This window comes from Alnus glutinosa, chromosome 4 (genome assembly GCF_958979055.1).
Source record: "Alnus glutinosa chromosome 4, dhAlnGlut1.1, whole genome shotgun sequence".
In the NCBI taxonomy this organism is placed as follows: domain Eukaryota; kingdom Viridiplantae; phylum Streptophyta; class Magnoliopsida; order Fagales; family Betulaceae; genus Alnus; species Alnus glutinosa.
Window position 1 is genome coordinate 6,019,280 of NC_084889.1, and position 18,347 is coordinate 6,037,626.

An 18,347-nucleotide genomic window follows, 5' to 3' on the forward strand; every position below is an offset into this window, starting at 1 on the left:
TTAAATCAAGTCTAGCTAGGCCCAAAATGCTACTAATTAACTAGCCAGTCAGGAGCTCCATTAATTAATTCTACTATCCGTAGTGCTTGTCAACATGCTCTTGTAAAGTGAACAAGATAATTAATCCGCAGGAAAGAAAAAAACAAAGGAAAAAAGACAAACAAAACAAACACGTACAACCTTGTTGGGAGTTTGAGAATTTTAACAAACTAAAGCTGTACGTGCTCTCAATACTAATCATTTTGGAAGGTCAGAATTCAAAGGCAAGATTCCTATTCTTACTTGGCATACAGAAATGCGGAATTTGTGCTCAATTAATCACACCATTTCAACGATCCACCTTTATTCTTTTTACTTTCCAATCTCCATGCTAATTGCTTGCTATCACAATAATTATCGTATATCCCATTAACAGATCGACAATACTATTAATTTATTTGCCTCAATTGCTTCATCCTACCAGTTTGATGTAACACGTCACTTTTTACCCACTCAATCTATCTTTTTCTTTCAAAAATCAATTTCCCAATATCTTTGATTAGAAAAATATAATAATAATAATAATAATTTCCCATCTAGCTTTCTCCTCCTTTTTAATAGTTGTGATTATGTAACAAGTGTAACGAGAGACATGCTATATAATCTTAATTATTATAATTGGCTTTACAAACTATTATAAGATTTTTTTTTTTTTTTTTTTTTTATTTTTTTAGGTGTATCCAGTATCAGAGAGGAAAGTTGGGTGGAACAAAGATTCGATCGATCGAGAGGTTTTTATTTTGAGCAAAAGGGTCCTCTCACAATATAATGCTCTTATTATTGCTTATATATGTTCCCTCTTTTTTCTTTGGGGCAGAAAATTAAATAATAAGAGATTCGAATCAAATTGGGTGCCCCCAATCGATCATGCATGCAATCTCAAGTATTATATACGAAATGAGTGGTGATGATCGATGAATACACGCTTCAACAACTCATTTTTAGTTGACTCCAACTCCAAGCCAGTATATGTCTTAATTAAGAGAGTTCGCTAATTATATCCACTGCATATTCTTTAATTACATGTTAAGCATTGATTGGATAAAATATATATTGGGGAAAAAATAAAAAATAAATAAAATCTTGAGTATAATCTACACCTCAAAGAAGCCACAAATTTTCACCACAGCATGCAAGCTAACTACAGATTGCCACGTACGTACGTTACACCAATTAAATAACAACTAACATCCATGCAGTATGTTTTAAGTAACTAATTAATAGCATTGTTATGTACGTGTCACTTAACTAATTAAGATGCGTTGTAAATCAAATAATGCTACTAGTTTCTTGGAGAACAAAACTCGTAATCTTCCACTTAAATTATGCCACGTGCATGTGATGCTTCATTAACCTCTCACGACCCCACCCCATAAATATAGGTGTCTCAAAAAAAAAAAAATTAAAAACAAAAAACATATACACTTCATTGACCAATTTCTTAACTTTTGTTTATATTTTTGCGCTGTTATATTTCGTTTTGAATTTGTTGTTGGAGAGTCTACTCCTTTTTGGTTTAGAAGATCGATCGCCCGGCCACCTTCTTTAACTTCCTTCTCTGATCATAAATGTGAAGGAATATTCTTCAATGTAACTATTATCCTTATTTAATTATAAAAAGAAAAATAAAAGAAGAAGAAGAAGGGTAAAGAGGGATCAGGATCCCCTCAAATTCTTTGCCCGAATTTGATACAATTCGGGCAGGTTGTTGTGAGTAAGCATTTATGAGATTCACCTGACCGGATAAGCAGTTGGGCAGCCCAACTTTTATTTGGTCAAGTGGGTCTCATAAATGCTAACTCACAACTACCTGCCTGAATTCTATCAAATTCGGACAAAGAATTTGAGGGGATCTTAATTCAGGTAAAGAGAGTGTCGGTACGTATCCTCGATCGTCGTTGTTGCATGTTTTGTAACAATTGGAAAATTATGGTGCTTGGCTTTAATTGAATTATCATGAGAACTACCACGAGATGTAAAAGGTTTCCAGATGTGGATGGCCATGAGCATGAAGGTTATAATTACGTGAAAACGATCGATGCTGGAAAAGTATGTCCAATAAATATGCATGCATATCATATGATTCATATGTCCATTCATGGAAGGTGATTTCTTAATTTATCTTTTACTTTCTTAGATTTTAAAATTATGGGGAAGGTCTAGAAAAAAGAAAACTGTGAAAAGAGAGTGAGATAATCATGCATGTATCAAGATGTTAATTCCCAAACAAATTTGGAAGTATTTTCCGATCGATGCTAATATAAAGATAATATAATGCATTTGACAAATAAATATAAAGCATAAATAAAGACAAAAAACTAATTACGTGGTTTAATATATGATCTACGCCTACAAGATAAAACTCAAATTGCTACATTTTTCTCTTATTTCTTTGATTATGCAATATAACATATTCATATTTATAAAAGAATTATGGTAGATGAGAATAATATAAGTAAATTTCAACTACAATTATATGATAGTCTTCAACTGCAATTAAGTGATAAACTTCGATTATAGGTAAATCACAATTTTCAACTGTAATTAGATAATAATCTTTAACTATAATTAATTAAATTACGGTATTCAATTATATGTAGCTTGAATTCACGAACTCATAATATACTCAAACGTACAGATGAGGACAAGTTTTTCTGTCACTAGGAAAAGCCTTTTAAGAAAATAATTAAAGAGAGGTGTTAAATTAAATTAAAAGATAGACGTTCAAATGTCATGCATGATCTACATATCCCCCATTTTTAACTCTTCATATCTATTCCCAAAGGCAAAAAGTCACCTACCTGCTTCAATACATGCCTTGTAGGTGGCCAATACGTCAATTTCAGATCAAATTATGTGGCTTCGATCAACTTGCTTATGATAGACAGTTCAGCAAAATTATGCAGAATAAAATCCATCCTAAAATTTCAAAGTTCAGAAATACTTTTTCTACTTAATGACTTTTTTAGAGCTTTTTTTTTTTTTAATAATTCTTTTCAAATTAGCATTCTTCTACTCCGCCAAAAAGAGATTTAAGCATGTCCTCGATTCAGCTGAGAATTTGTTGCATTTAAGTGTCGGAATCGAGCGCCTGCGTAGAGTGAGGGGTTGTAGTGCTTACCTGTTCAGGTAGGTAAAAACTACTCGGGACAAGTGAACCCTACAACTCTCTTTTTTATGAGATAATTTCTAAATTACTAATAATTCAAACACCTTAAACAATTCGAACATTAATCTAAGAAAGAGGATCGGGATTGACGTTGAATATTTAATTGAAATTATAGGTGAATAATTGAGACAAAGTTCAAACTCTAAACTTTTAACTCTTATACAAACCGTACCATATTAAATCTTTATTTGTTTTAAAAATTTAAACTAATAAAAAAAATTAATTTTATTTAATTAATATTTTAACTATAATCCCTTATTAAATTCTTCCATTACTCTTATGACCGGTGACCTGTATGACTACAAACGCGTGGGCATCTGGCATGCATCATGCATGCACTGTGAAAATGGGGTTAATTTGGTCATATTACAGCGCTTTATCTGGGTTCCATCATGACGGCGTGCCTGTGTCATAATTTTTCTCACATGAACGCACCGCACGTTCCCACTAAACAAACAAATCATACCCCTTCACGCCTCCTCCCAAATTATAATTTTTTATTTTTTTTTTAAAGCATAATGATATTTAAAAGACTTTTTATGGCTGTGAAAATTAACAATTAATTTTAAATTAAAATAATAAATTATTAAAGCAAATTGTAGCACTGCCGTGCAAATAATAGTATTTCTACGAAATAGGAACTTACAACTAAATGCACAAGTGTTCTAAAAAAAAAGCATTAATAACTTAAAAACACTTTAATTTAGGGGAGCGATGGCCTCGGGCTCCCTTTTTTTTTTTTTTTTTTTTTTTTTTTTTTTTTTTTTTGGTCCTTAATAATACATGTGAGAATTATATGTTTAATTAAAAATGCATGGCAAAAATTGAATTTATTTTTGATACATGTCAGTTTAATAAATTAAGGTGAAGGAATTTCTTCCGACCACAATTTAAAAGAAAATTTTGTCCTAAACAATCAGCCATATATGGCATATAACGAAAAAAGGTTTCTTCCAAATCGAGTAGGAAGAACTTCCTCTAAACTCAATATATAAATATGATATGTGCCCTTTTTTAAGATATTTTCAAGTGTCATTCTTGTAAAATTTGTATTTCTGCTTAGACAGCTGTTTTATTAAGCCAGATCCTCTGGCTTAGAGAATATGGGGGTCTTGTCCCTTATTTTGCAATATCAATGATAGCATGTGTTTCCTGTTCAAAAAAAAAACACATGGGTTTTTCACCTCTTGAGTGGAAGGAAGTTATTCCTCTCACCAAAAGATATGCCTTTTTGGTGAGATGTGTCGGATTAAGTTTGTAAACTCGTATGAAAACCTCTTGTTCTCTCACTTGGTTGTGTTGATTTATCCCCCATCCCCATTATCCCAAATTCAAAAAAAAATAAATAAATAAATAAAATGAGGAAAACTCTGCCCAGCGTATAATGAAACAATGTACTGTAAATGTAGTACACCACCACATAGATAAAGATCCCATGCAATTTGACTATTCAAATGCATGCAGTTCGAGTAGCCCCACATAGAGGAGTTTGCATTAAAAATGCATGTGAAAATTACATGCTCCATTAAAAATGTATGTAAGAATCATATGTCTATTAAAAATGCAAGTAAAAATCACAAAACATTTTAAACATATGTCAGTTTAATAGGTTGAGTTGATTTTATTTTTTTTTATCAAACCCAGTTTTAAGGAAAACTTTATCCTAAACAATTAACAATAAATAGCACAAAATGAAACCATATACAAGAGTCTCTAACGTAATGTACGTAATACACCATCACGCGGACAAGGATTCCTTGCAATTTGATTGTTCGAATTGCACACAATTCAGGTTGTTCCATAAAGAGAGTAACTGTAGGGCCCAGTTGCTTCGGGCAGTCCGAGGTGCAAGGCCTACCTGCTCAAAGCAAGTAAGCCCTACAACCCCTTCTCACGCAATCCAAACAACTAATTACAAAGAATTCCAAACCCTACTACACATATGAGTTTGCCAAGTAAGGTGATGACTCTAATAGTGTATGTCATAATTTTCTCTAACTTGCTCATATTCCTTGGAAATGTTGCTTAGAGTATTCATATTCGGCTAGCTACTTTAGCCAAAAAAAAAATTGTGAGCTGCTACACCAAATTTGGTGAGCATTGTAGATCACCAAGCATAATAGAAAATTAGAAATGCTAGAGGTACCAAATCTTTTATCAAGAGATGGGTACCAAGATGATGTAGAGCTTGTTCATTGAAAATTGTATCGTTTCTTTTATTAATTGTTTTGATTTTTTCCGATGAATAAACTCCATATCATCTTGGTACGCATCTCATACTATTTAAATTACCCAACCCATATGAATTTGATCAACAAGCCCATATCGATTCTACAAGCCATGCTGTAGGAGTGATTGGGGTTACCTCGCTAAGTTGACTATGAATTGACTATTTACCTTGGGTTTCTTCTTTCCTGACTTTAATTAAGAAGAAACTTTTATCAACTTTGATAAATTCTGGGGCGATTTAGTACTCATCTCTTAGTAAAAGATTTGACACTCTTAGCATTTTTTATAAAAAAAAATTTGCTTGACTTTTGATAAGACATGCACGTGACGAATGTAGGTGGTTAAAAAAATGATACTTATATAGAATAATGAAAAGTAAATAGCTAAAATAAAGAATGACATATAGATACTAAACTTTATATGGATGCTAAAATTACACACGACAGGAGACATATAGATTAGATTTTACCACACCTCACATAAGGACTCGTGGTATAAGTTGTTAATCCCCTTTTTGAAATTACTTAAACAAAAAACATTAATGATAAATAAATTATTGGTACTAGCTAATTACATAAAATGTGTGTTTTGAGAGTATTTTTTATTTTTGTGAAAAAAGAAAAATAGGTTCAAATGTGTAATAAAGTGCTTTGGGCTTAATTTCTCAAGTACATGACGAATAGAATAAGAGTAGTTCGAAGATCTCAAATAGCCGTCAAATCAATTATAAAGCAGAATAATATTAATCTTTGCGTAATTATATTAAAGAAATTATAGTGTCTTTAAATAGACACTTACATTACATAGTAGAAGTAAAAGTCTAACTAGAATAAACCACTTCTAATGTTATCAATAATGATAACATATTATCTATAACATTTAAATCATAATTCTAATGTTATCGATAAAGATAACTTATAATCTCTAAGTTATTATAGTCTTAAATTCATAATGAAATTATACATTCTTATTATAAATTAAAAGAGTTTTGCTACTATAAAACTTATTCTGCCATAAGATGTAGATCCGTAACATAAAAGTAAAAATTGTTGTTATATTTTTAGAAGTATTTTGTGTTTTGAGTTGTTTATTAATATATTTAACTTGAAAACATAAAACAAAAATACGTTTTATAATGTATGTCATTTGTTCCGATGCTTGTTGTTTGGAAAGCCGCTTACTTTCCATTGGTGAGTTTCCCGTTTGCTCTAATTAACGAAATTTGTAAGAAATTTTTGCCCGTAAAGGTATCACTTCAATTTATTTTGATCCTATTTAGTTTAAAAAAAAAAAAAAAAATTGGTCCAAAATACACGCCTGCTAAATTGTGATTAATTCATATTAAAAAATTAGACATGTATTTTAAAATTTCATAATTCATTCCAATAGGAAATTGTAAAGCAACTAAATTCGATTAGGATAGCCACATGGGGGTAAATCTAGAGAAGACAAGGGCCAAGATGGCAAAAGAGTAGCCCTATCGAGTAGGGATAGAAGCCCCAGAGGAGCAATAGTCAAAAGGTCTAAAACAGGGGTTTGGCACAACGAAAGGGTTAGAGTGGGTGAAGGATGGTAAATTGGGAAGGTTTTAAATGCACAAAGAGTGGAAAAAAGAAAAAGAAAAAAAACATAGAGACTAGAGAGCTTGGAATGCCCTAGCCCTAGAGGTCTAGGAGGAAGAGGGGAGTTTGGGTGTGGTCATGGAGGGCCGAAGGATGATTGAAAAGGATATAATCAAGGGTGTGGCTTTTGCTTCACCAACTATGAAGATTGAAGACCCTTTGACTGCCCAAGTAGGAAGGAAGGAAGGAAGGAACTAGGAACCTCTACTATCTCAAACCATAACAATGACTGCATGCTTATCTCTTATAACCATGTCAAAGTTTCTTATAGAAATTTTGAGGAGAGTCTAATTCAACGAGTGACCACTAAATTTGGTACGTGAGGATTAGGCAATGAGCGACGCTACTATTAACGTCAATTTATCATTTATGTCAATTTATTATATCGGTTAATGTGACATGTTTTAAGTAATTTTTTTTTTATTAATCACTAAAAAAATAAAATAAAAGAAAGGCTATTTAGATAATAAAATCCTGTCTGAAATTGCGTTAAAGACCTTAAAATAGGTTCATTTGGTACAAACTTTAAAAATATTTTTTTCTCTAAAAAAAAGTCTAAAACTGTGTTATGGAGAAACTTAAATATGATGTTTTTTTCTTCTAAAAAGCTATTTCACAATTTTTCTGAACATAAATCTAAATATTTTCTAAAACACGTAACATCACCCAATAGAAAATAAACATGAAAAGAATAATCGGGTGCTCCATGCAAGTCTTGCAAACTTGATTGGGTAGCTTGGCCTTGATGCTTCCGTAGTGCTTGAATTTCTCACCGTCCAAACAGTATCCATAACTATTTATAACCCGAAAAAAAAAAAGAAAAAAAAAGAAAGAAAAAAAGGCCCGCCAAATGCGAACAGAACAGGCAATCTAAAAAAAGACAGTAGAACGCACGGCCGGTCGGTTACCGTAACGGAAGTTAAAGAAACGGAAGGGTCAACCGTTAAGGGTAAAACAGTAATTCAAGATATGAAAGTCTATGGCTCCAGTGGGCATTAAACAAAAATTGAAAGATAATGATGTGGTATTAACTATTCCTTTATAAGGGCTAAAATAATTAAGCAGCTTTTTCATGCTAGTTCGTGAGTTGGATTTAATAAAGGATTCAAGTCCGAGTCTCTGAGAGAGAGAGAGAGAGTAAGTGTGGTAAAAAGCGAGAAGCATCTGGGTGTGCGTGTCTGAGCACAGAGAAGAAGATGGTGAACTATCTGTGATCTTCATTTTGGGTACGTTAATCTCTGGTTTTCCAAAACCTTTTCTGGGTTCTGTGATTTTTTGTTTGGTTCTTGGGAAAGTTTCTGGAACTCGGTTTTATTTCTCTGATGGGTAGGTGGTTTTGCATAGAACTCGCAAAAGGGTCTTAAAGTTTTGGTATTTGAAAGCTTTTGATGGGATTTTCTCAGCTGATGATGAGTGTGAATCTTCTCAGTGATATACCCATAATTCTGAAAAATCGCGTTTTTTTCCCCCTTCGAGGTGCTTGAAGCATCACATTTCAATTTGTGTTGTGCAACTTTTGGTACATAACATTCTTGGCTTTTTTTACTTTTGACTGAAATTTTAATTATTTTTTACCTTTTTCTTCTTGAAATTTCTGGTTTTGTGCTTACTTAGGAAAACTTTCATGCATTTTTTGTTGTCACATTTCTAATATTACAGTTTGTATTTATGCAGACTTGTACCTAAAAGCGTTGATCTTTGCATGTTATTCACCGATCTCTGAGAGCCTTTGGGTGAAAGAACGGATCTTTGATCAGTTTCTAGGCATGCTCACCTAGTCTATTGGCTCTGTAATTTTGATGCTTTTTTTGTTCTTTTTATTTTTATTTATTTATTCATATCTCATAAGGTCTCTTTTCTGACCTTGTCATGCTAATAAACCGCCGGTCTGAGGATATGAAGCAATTTAATTCAGTGTCCTTCCAGAACTGATAAAGATTTCTCACACGTTATTGAATTGTAGATATATTAAGCCTGCATTATTATTATTTTTTTTTAAAAAAAATAAGTTCTTTTATTTTTCTTTACCTCTTTGCTGCTGTGAAGGTTTTGCATTTAAGAATTATGTACATGGTTCAGAAAATGCTACTTTTAATTTGTGGATGCTTTTTGGTTAGGGAAAATTTGCATCTGGCTTTACCATGTGAGCATAATTCCTTTTGTTAAATTATTTATTTAAGTAGATTGTACCAAATGGGAAATTTTGTTTGAATTAATGATCATTTGGATGGGGTTTAAAACCCGCCAAAAGATGTTTCTGATAAAAGTCTGGTGTTTTAGACTGCTTTAGGCCCATGTGAACCTTCTTTTTTGAGAATCTTCTTTTCTTGCTATGTGCTTTTCCCTATCTGTGGTCTTTTCTCTTTTCTTTCTTTGTTATTAAGCATAGTGATTGGAATTTGAATAAATGAATTTGATTTGCAGTTGTACTTGAACTTAAGGGTTTGTGGTCACTGGTCATCCTTTAACATAAGGGGAATATATTTATTCAGCCACACTGAAAGTATATTAAAATCTGGGGCTATCAGTGCATTGGAGTAAATGTCGTTCCGAAGTATAGTTCGTGATGTAAGGGATGGACTAGGAAGCTTATCAAGGCGGAGTTTTGAGGTGAGGCTGCCTGGTCATCACAGGGGGAAATCACATAGCTCAGTCCATGAGTTGCATGAACCGTCTTTAGTAATCCAGAACAGCCGTTGGGCTAGCCTCCCACCTGAGCTTTTGCGTGATGTGATCAAAAGATTGGAGGCAAGTGAGAGTGCGTGGCCTGCTCGGAAGCATGTTGTTGCATGTGCTGCTGTCTGCAGGACATGGAGGGAAATGTGCAAAGAAATTGTCAGAAGTCCTGAATTCTCTGGGAAGATCACCTTCCCTGTCTCCCTGAAGCAGGTGAGATCTTTATGATCTTTTAACTTTCTTATGAAATAAAGATTGATATGATTGCATGAAGATCCCCTTCTTAATGTAGTTATTTGGTTTCTATATCTGGAAAAATAGTATCTTTTTTCCTGGGCAGTATATGGAAAATTGGTTCAGTGTATGTACATTAGACTTGTATTTACTTCATTTTTAGATAAGAGATCATCTATCATAGTGGGGTGGCAACTGACAAGGTTCTAATTGTTTTTTATTTACAGCCGGGGCCTCGGGATGGAACCATTCAATGCTTCATTAAGAGGGACAAATCAAATTTAACTTACCATCTTTCCCTTTGTCTTAGCCCTGGTAAGCTCATCTTCCAACACTTTGATTGCGTCATATATATATATATAAGTTTGCATGAACTGCCTTGTTTTGTGGGATCTTAAAGTGATGCCAGCTGTTAACATACTTGGCTCTCTGTTACGTCAACATAATTGGCTCACATTTATATGGTTTTCTTATTTGTTAAGAGCATTTGCAAAACTTATTTTGAATTACAATTAAACATTCTTTTTGTGTGTGATATTAATATCGATATACTGCTTATACATTTTAATGGCCTCAGATAATTCATTTCTGCAGCATTAGTATTACCCTTCTCACTTATGCCACAACGGGGAGCTTCATATTATTATTGTGGCATTACTGGGAAACATGATTCTTGGTGAATAAGTAAAATGATTTCCTCTATGTAATGATGATACCAAAATGTTTGTTGGAAATAGAAGTGGCTTCCTCCAAGTATTTGAAATGCTAAATTGACATGCATGCTTGTTCTGTGGGTGTACTGATATGAATGTTATGTTTCAGTATCCACCTAGAACTTTCCATAAATGAGAGTCTCCTTGTGGCAATGATGTCAATGACTTAATATAGGCATTTAATAGGCTTTATTAGACATATATGTGACATCTCTAGCTATGGCTATCTTCTTTCATTTGTTGCAAGTTCCAGCCTTACCATACATCAAATGCCTATTTCTAACTTTCTTGGTCATATGGTACTATTGCATGACTTTTAAGTTCCCCGAAATTACATGTAGGTTCAGTGTCACTGAAGTAAATGTTTGGTCCTGTTTTGGCAAGTAGCAAATTTTGGCTCACGAGTTATGAATTCAAACCGGTGCCTTAAAAAAATCGGTTTGGCAAAGACATGCTGATTCATGTCTCTTTAGGACAATTTTCATAATGTTTAATTTATTGCTAGTGACAAATTTTGGGTCGTGACTTGAGGACTCTAATCCAATTCCTTTCAATATCTGTTTGATGAATGAGTAGTGATCCATATGTCCTCGGGAAATCCTTCCGTATGTATTGATTTAATCAACTATTGATTCCTAGTAAACAGGGCTGTGGGATTGGATATACTGCCTGCTTGTCCCATCCATATGGGCTCCCTAACAGCCAGACGTTGAGCCACCCTAGGTTAATGAAAACTTGAAAGCTTTTTAGCCGCGCATTTGTGTCAGCCGAATTTTCTATGGGCTGTGCAGACTTGCAGTGCTCTTGTGCTGCATTGATTTGAATGTCTACTACATTTGATTAGGTTTAGTGCATATATCAGCCATCTATGCCCTGTGATTGCATCTTTATTTGGGTAGCATGCTGGCAACCTTTTCTAATTCTGAAGGACAATTTTTTCCTCTAGCATTATTGGATTGATATAAAGATCCTTCTAGCTGTTCAAAACTAAGTAGTTTCCAAATTTGATATAATGCTTATATTGTATACCAGACCAATATATATATAATCAGCATTTTCCATTACCCATTAGTGGTTATCATTTTACCTGGGTGTGTGCTCCTAACCAATGTATGGCTCCTGCAGCTTTGCTTGTTGAGAGTGGGAAATTTCTTCTCTCTGCAAAACGGACCCGACGAACAACTTGCACAGAGTATGTGATATCTATGGATGCAGACAACATTTCAAGATCAAACAGCACTTACATTGGAAAACTGAGGTAGGTCTTGTTCAAATTCTGAATTCTTATATGCAATTCCCTGAAATATCTAATACTGGGAGAAAAGGGAAAAAGTATAAGAGAGATATTCAAGTTAAGAACTAAGAAAATATGCAACATTGGAAAGAATTATATGGGCAGTGGACACTTGAGGGAGGTAGACCTGTATTTGATGATTCTTGGATGCATTTGCCTCTTCTCCCTTCCGGAGGTCCTCCAGGACATGAGATCTACTGGGCAAGTAACCGATTAAATAAGTGCCCAGCAAAAGTACTAGCCTTATTAGCAAACAAGACACATTGGCTATGTTTGTCTATGTATTTTGTATTTTGTTTTCTGTATTCACCCGCGTAAAACAAATACATTAATAAACAATTCAAATACACATTGGTTACTTTGTTGTAGGAATATTTTGATAAAATAAGTGCCTAACTTTTACAGGAATAGAAGCTAACCTTTTTTTTTTTTTTTTAAAAAAAAGAAATTTAAAATAAAAATAGTTGGAGGGGCCGCGTGGCTACCCCCATGTGGAGGGGTGACCACTGGCACTTTCTTTTTCTTTTTTTTAAAAAAATAAAAATAAAAATAATAAGGTTATGCATCTCTTTTGGTTTTCTCAAAATAAGCAGGTCTACTCTATAGAAAATACCTGACTTTGTTTCATTTGCTCCTTCGGACCCTTCTCAAATGTGAACCCCACCAGAATACACTTCTTAAAAGTGTATTCATCTATATGTCACATCAAAACGCTTTTTCAAACCAAAAATACGAAACACTCCCCAAAATACGTTAGCAAACATAGCCTTCTTTCCATGGCTAATAGTACTTATGTTTTAGAGTTCTTTTTTCCTCATTGAGATTATACCTATATGTTTGTGTATATTACAGTAATTTTTGTAGATATTTGTATCTCATACAAATGAATATTGGATTATTCAAAAAGTAAGTTAGTTTTAGTTTTTTACTACTTAAACCTATCATTAAAAGTTATTGTTTAAATGAGCTTCTCAACATGAATAGAGGAGTGCTGAATTACAACTATGGATTTGGTTTATGTAATGGTTGTTTTCTATTAACCACAAGTTGTGCCTTAAGGATTTTGAAGAAGGAACTCAATAAATCTATTTCCTTCTGGATAGCATAAGCTGCAATGTTTTGATATAAACTGTAACTTCTCCAGCATAAAATCTCATATAGAACTAACTATAGACATTGGGGCCTCTTTAAGCTGTACTATAAAATGATTGATTGCATAGCTTATGTACCTTTGGAGATTTTGGTTGCAAGTTTAGCTACATGACAATTGCAGGCAGACAAGGACCGTTCTTCCCAATACCTTAATCTCTTCTACTTGCGGTAATTTAGACAAATCCTTTTTCACTATTCATTTTTATCCAGTAAAGTAATAGTCAAACGTGTAATTTTCATAGCCTGGACTTCCATTCTAATATTGTCCATGTAGCCCATAAATATCCCATTCTTCAACCAATTTAAACCCCCCCCCCCCCCCCCCCCCCCCCCAAAAAAAAAAAAAAAGAAAAAAAGAAGAAGAAGAAGTCATTTTTGAGGTTAGTATTTTTTATAAAGTGCTCTCATGTGCTTCCCCCAAGTCCCCAACGTTTATTTGTTTGTCCCCCAACATCACAGTTTGATTTTTAAAATAAACAAGTTCTCTACTCCTACATCAAATCATGATGAGAGAGCGGCTTGTTCTGTTACTTCTCATGATGAGAAGTCCTTCATTCCAGTGAGGTTTTAGCCTATGAAGAGGGAAACCGACTGACACACAGAAAAGAGAGCTAAGACAAACAGAAGAAAAACAGCCAAAGAACCAAAGTGCTTAGATAAACTCGAGTAACAATACATAAACTAATCTGACAGTGAAGGGAAAATGGGTACACTGAGAGTGCCTTATGTGGTTCCTTCTGTAGACCAAGACTGTGAAAGACTCAAGATTCAAGAAAGCTTTTGATGTTGTGTGACTGTGTCTTTGTGTGTATGTTAGTGAGTGGCCTCATTCATTAAAAAACACTCAGGTGAGGAAAGAGCACTCATAACTCAAGAATCGTCTATTCCTTTTTCCTTTTTCTTTTTTTCCTGACGAACAAGCTCCTATTCTTATCTATGGGTTTGAATTGATTGATTTCTTTGCTATTCTTTTGCTTGTTAATGGTAATATAAAAACTATACTGAATAAAAATTCTAACAAAATTTTTATAGTTCTAGGTACTTTTCAGGTTAATTCTTGATTCATAATTTTTTCTTAAAGCTTAGAGAAATATGGGGACATACATATATAGAGAGAGACTATCTATGTGCTTATGCATTTACGAAGGTTGCCCCCACACAAAAATTCCTAGTTCCACCCCTGCTGCAGCTAAATAGTATTTGTTGCATATCACATGTAAACCATATTAGATGAACTTATCTTGGTGCATCCGTTATTGGTGTTACTTCAAATTTCTCAATAATGTATTGATTATTGTGTAACATGTCTTGCCTCTTGGATATGCTCCTTTATTAGTTTATTGGACATATTTCTTGACTTTTAGCATTTACACCATTGGAGACGGCTTGAAATAGTTAATGCTCCAGGAAGATATACTTATCAGCGATATTCTCTAATTATCAAAGAATGTGTTTCCACCTAAATGTTTTTCTTATCACCAGGGCCTACCATATTAGGCAAAGAAAATTCATCCTTTTGCGCTAGTCTGCATTTTATAATTCAAGCCTATGATAAGGTTGATAGTATAAGTGTGTGCATCAATCTCTTCTAATAAATGCATACCGTGCCTTGTTTCAGGTCGAATTTTCTTGGCACCAAATTCTTAATTTATGATACACAACCTCCCTACAACAATGGGCAGCTGTCCCCTCCTGGCCGAAGCCGTAGGTTTTACTCAAAAAGGGTTTCTCCCAAGGTCCCAACTGGCAGCTACAACATTGCCCAGGTCATATATGAGCTCAATGTGCTAGGTACTAGGGGCCCACGCAGGATGCAGTGCACAATGCACTCAATCCCTGCTGCATCGCTTGAGCCAGGTGGCACTGTTCCTGGCCAACCTGAGCTCCTCCCTCGCTCCCTCGAAGACTCGTTCCGAAGTATTTCCTTTTCAAAATCAATTGATAACTCAACCGATTTTAGCAGCTCCAGGTTCTCTGATATTATTGGGTCCCGTGATGAAGATGAAGGAAAAGAGAGACCCTTGGTTCTCCGAAACAAGGCACCAAGATGGCATGAGCAGTTGCAGTGTTGGTGCCTCAATTTCCGTGGGAGGGTGACTGTTGCCTCCGTCAAGAACTTTCAGCTAATTGCTGCAACACAGCCTGCTGCTGGCGCACCAACACCATCACAGCCAGCCCCATCTGATCATGACAAGATAATTCTGCAGTTTGGTAAGGTTGGCAAGGATATGTTCACCATGGATTACCGATATCCTCTGTCTGCATTTCAGGCTTTTGCCATTTGCTTGAGCAGCTTTGACACTAAGTTGGCATGTGAATAGAAGACACGAGTAATTATGGTGAGAAATAGAAATTCTAGTTGATAAAATCTTTTTCCTTCTTTTCTCTTTTCTAGGTTTTTTTTTTTTTTTTTATAGGATGGAGAGGTTATATGCCATCATTTGTAAAACTCAATGCCCCTCCAACATGAACAATACTAGTTCACATCGGACCCTTCTTTTCCTTTTTCTTTTTTTCCTTATTCGTTGTTTTATCCTTGTCAGTTTGCTTTGTATGGTTCCTTTGTCTGTGTCTTTTGTTGTTAGAACTTACACTTCAACTTACAATTATCCTAAGTGCTTTGAAAAGAACAATTTAGTCTTGGCGCTTCTGTGGAATTTGTGATGTTATGTGCTTCTATGGAATTTGAACTTTCAGCCAGACATTTATTCAGTTTTTTTCCCCCTTTTGATTAGAAAGATGTTTCGTTCAACCAAGAGAAAGTAATACAAACTGCTTTGTGCAGCACAGTAGTTGTAACTGTACTGCACACCTGAAAGCAAAACAAGAACCAAGATGAACTCAAGAGAAAGCTAATATATTGTAAAAGATGCGTCAAATATACAGAGGATCCCTTTCTTAATCGAGTTCTGAGATGTATCCCTTTCATTGTAGCAAGTTTGACTCTTTGCGGTAAACTTAAAGCTCCTCTCCTTCAAAGAATTTATTGCCCAGTGAAGCTCAAAATTAATTTTGTTCCTTTATTTCTCTTCTAGTTCAAGATTTCTCTTTCTTGCAACGGATCGCAGGATTTGGTTACGAGTAATGTTACTCTCCACATTCATTTTGCATCGACTAACGTAACGTTTTTGTTTTTTTTCTTAAGTGGTTGACATAAGAAGCCATTTAAATTACAAAACTTAAGCCAGTGCGAAATGCGTGATAAATTGGTGTGAGAGTAATATTACTCTTTTATTAAAGTAAAACTTCACGCTCTTTCAGTTTTTTTGGCTGACATGTGTGATAAATTGGATGGACAAATAAATCGAAATGCTTGTACAACATAATTACACCTCATTAACTTTTTGTTGTTTTGGCGACAAAGTATTAATTAAATGTTTAAATTTACTATTTTCAATCAACTTAAAACTTTGGAATAAGTAACAATTTAACTTGATATTAAATCAACGGTCTTGATTTTGAATTTCGACTCTACAATTTACCTCTCATTTCAATTAAATATTTCACACAAATTTTTGGAGAATAAATGGCGATTTAGCCCCGCAAAACTCAATTCAAAAGAATTTGTGTAAATTGTGATAATAAGGTAATTCTTTCCCATCCTCTTTCTCTGCAATCCCTTAATCACAAGAATACAGAGAGGAGGAACAATTATATTGTAATAGTCCCCATTCATCCCATACCACGATATATAAATCATACATACATCCAAGAAGTGGCATGCATGCCTCTGGCGTGGCTGAAGAGGAGAGAAGAAAAATTAATTAGGTGGCCCTTTATAACGGTAAACTAGCAGAATCAAGTAATGCATACCTTTGCGTAATTCACCAATATATATATATATGGTGGTGAAAGAACTTCAAAACACTCCTCTTATATTATATTATCAGAGCTCAAACACTCTTTAAATTGCAATAGTATTAAAACTGACCCAGAAAAGAAAAAGAAAAAGAAATCCTATAAAATTAGAACCAAAAGAACCCTTCAAAGAGCCTGCAGGTTTGTACTTGTCAATACGCAGTGGTAAATGAAGTATAAAACTTTTGAAATTCCATTATGCAGCAAACATGATGCTAGCTATAGACAAATAGTTACGAGGATATATATATATATATATATATAACAGTACTTACAAAGGCAATGGATTAATTTAATTATTGTCTCACAGAAAAGGCACAAAAACAGTGGTGATTGAGCCTTGGGGCTGAACCCCCGTTGACAGAGTTACGAGAAGTGAGCACTGTTTGCCATCCTAGCTGATGTACGCTAGTGCCAAGCTGAACTTCAGAAGCTTCTCATGGAGGCATATATACCCTCCTGCCTCTGTGGACTAGGTGGCCTGCTGTAACTCCGACCATTTGGGTCGTCTGAGAAGTACTCTCCAAGTGGAATATATAGGACAACTCCAAACATGTCGAGAAGGATGAGGAGCTCTCTCTCTCTCTCTCTCTCTCTCTCTCTCTCTCTCTCTCTCTCTCAGACGCACACAAACACAGAGAGACAGAAGATATAAATACCATAATATACATGGTACGTAATGTCAGTTGTCAGATAAATCTTTCACCAAAAGTAGGTAGGCTAATTAAACCAGTCAGTTGATCCTGAGAGGCTGTGAAGGTGCAATGCACTATATCTATATATCCGCGTCTATCGCTTAAGCATGTGTTGTTCTTTTCCTTTTTTTTTAATGCCTATATATATATATAAAGAAAAAAAAAAAAAAAAAAGGACACAATGTTCTAATGTTGTTGTGGTTTTTTTGGTTCAGATTGTAAAAGAATCTGGTAGGGTCTAAGAGATATGGGTTTTCTCATTAGACCGCGGACACCTAGTACTCATGATCATCATCAAATGATCATGAAGCAATTAACTTGCTTTCAAAGGATCATCTTTCTCTAGCTTGCACAAAAAGGTGAATCTTCTGGACCTAACTCAGAAGATTGCCAACCAATGGGCCACCATAGTGCCTATCTTTTGCGCATGTCATTGAGAGAGAGAGAGAGAGAGAGAGAGAGAGAGAGAGAGAGAGAGAGATTGTCTTTATATATTGTGATGGTTGGTGGAGGCTGTGGAGCACTAAATCTGATAGATTGAAGAAAGCATTTATAGATATAGAAATATGGACGTGGAACAATGGATTGCAAATGGACTCACATATATAGTGGTCACTAGTGCAACTTTCTAGAAGATAAAGCACTTCCAATTTTAAATTGGGCCTC

The 18,347-nt window shown here is 34.5% G+C and overlaps 1 protein-coding gene across 2 annotated transcripts; it reads left to right on the forward strand.

The window, feature by feature from the left end:
- Positions 1–8,126: 8,126 nt before the first annotated feature.
- Positions 8,127–15,785, forward strand: LOC133865757 (tubby-like F-box protein 8). Of its 2 annotated transcripts, XM_062302226.1 has the most exons (6): positions 8,130–8,285; positions 8,734–8,823; positions 9,484–9,948; positions 10,197–10,284; positions 11,808–11,940; positions 14,747–15,785. In XM_062302226.1, exons 3-6 carry the CDS (start codon positions 9,601–9,603, stop codon positions 15,447–15,449), a joined length of 1,272 nt encoding a protein of 423 aa, XP_062158210.1. In that variant the 5' UTR covers positions 8,130–8,285; positions 8,734–8,823; positions 9,484–9,600; the 3' UTR covers positions 15,450–15,785. The 2 variants fall into 2 exon arrangements, with proteins under 2 accessions (XP_062158209.1, XP_062158210.1); XM_062302225.1 differs by lacking the exon at positions 8,734–8,823 and having other exon boundaries at positions 8,127–8,285.
- Positions 15,786–18,347: the final 2,562 nt, after the last annotated feature.

What these genes read in the sequence shown, in the direction of transcription:
- LOC133865757 (XM_062302225.1), top strand. Translation starts at nt 9,601, where the DNA reads ATGTCGTTCCGAAGTATAGTTCGTGATGTAAGGGATGGACTAGGAAGC. An exon ending in TCCCTGTCTCCCTGAAGCAG is followed by an intron (nt 9,949 to 10,196) that starts GTGAGATCTTTA and finishes TTTTATTTACAG; the next exon opens with CCGGGGCCTCGGGATGGAAC. An exon ending in ACTTACATTGGAAAACTGAG is followed by an intron (nt 11,941 to 14,746) that starts GTAGGTCTTGTT and finishes GCCTTGTTTCAG; the next exon opens with GTCGAATTTTCTTGGCACCA.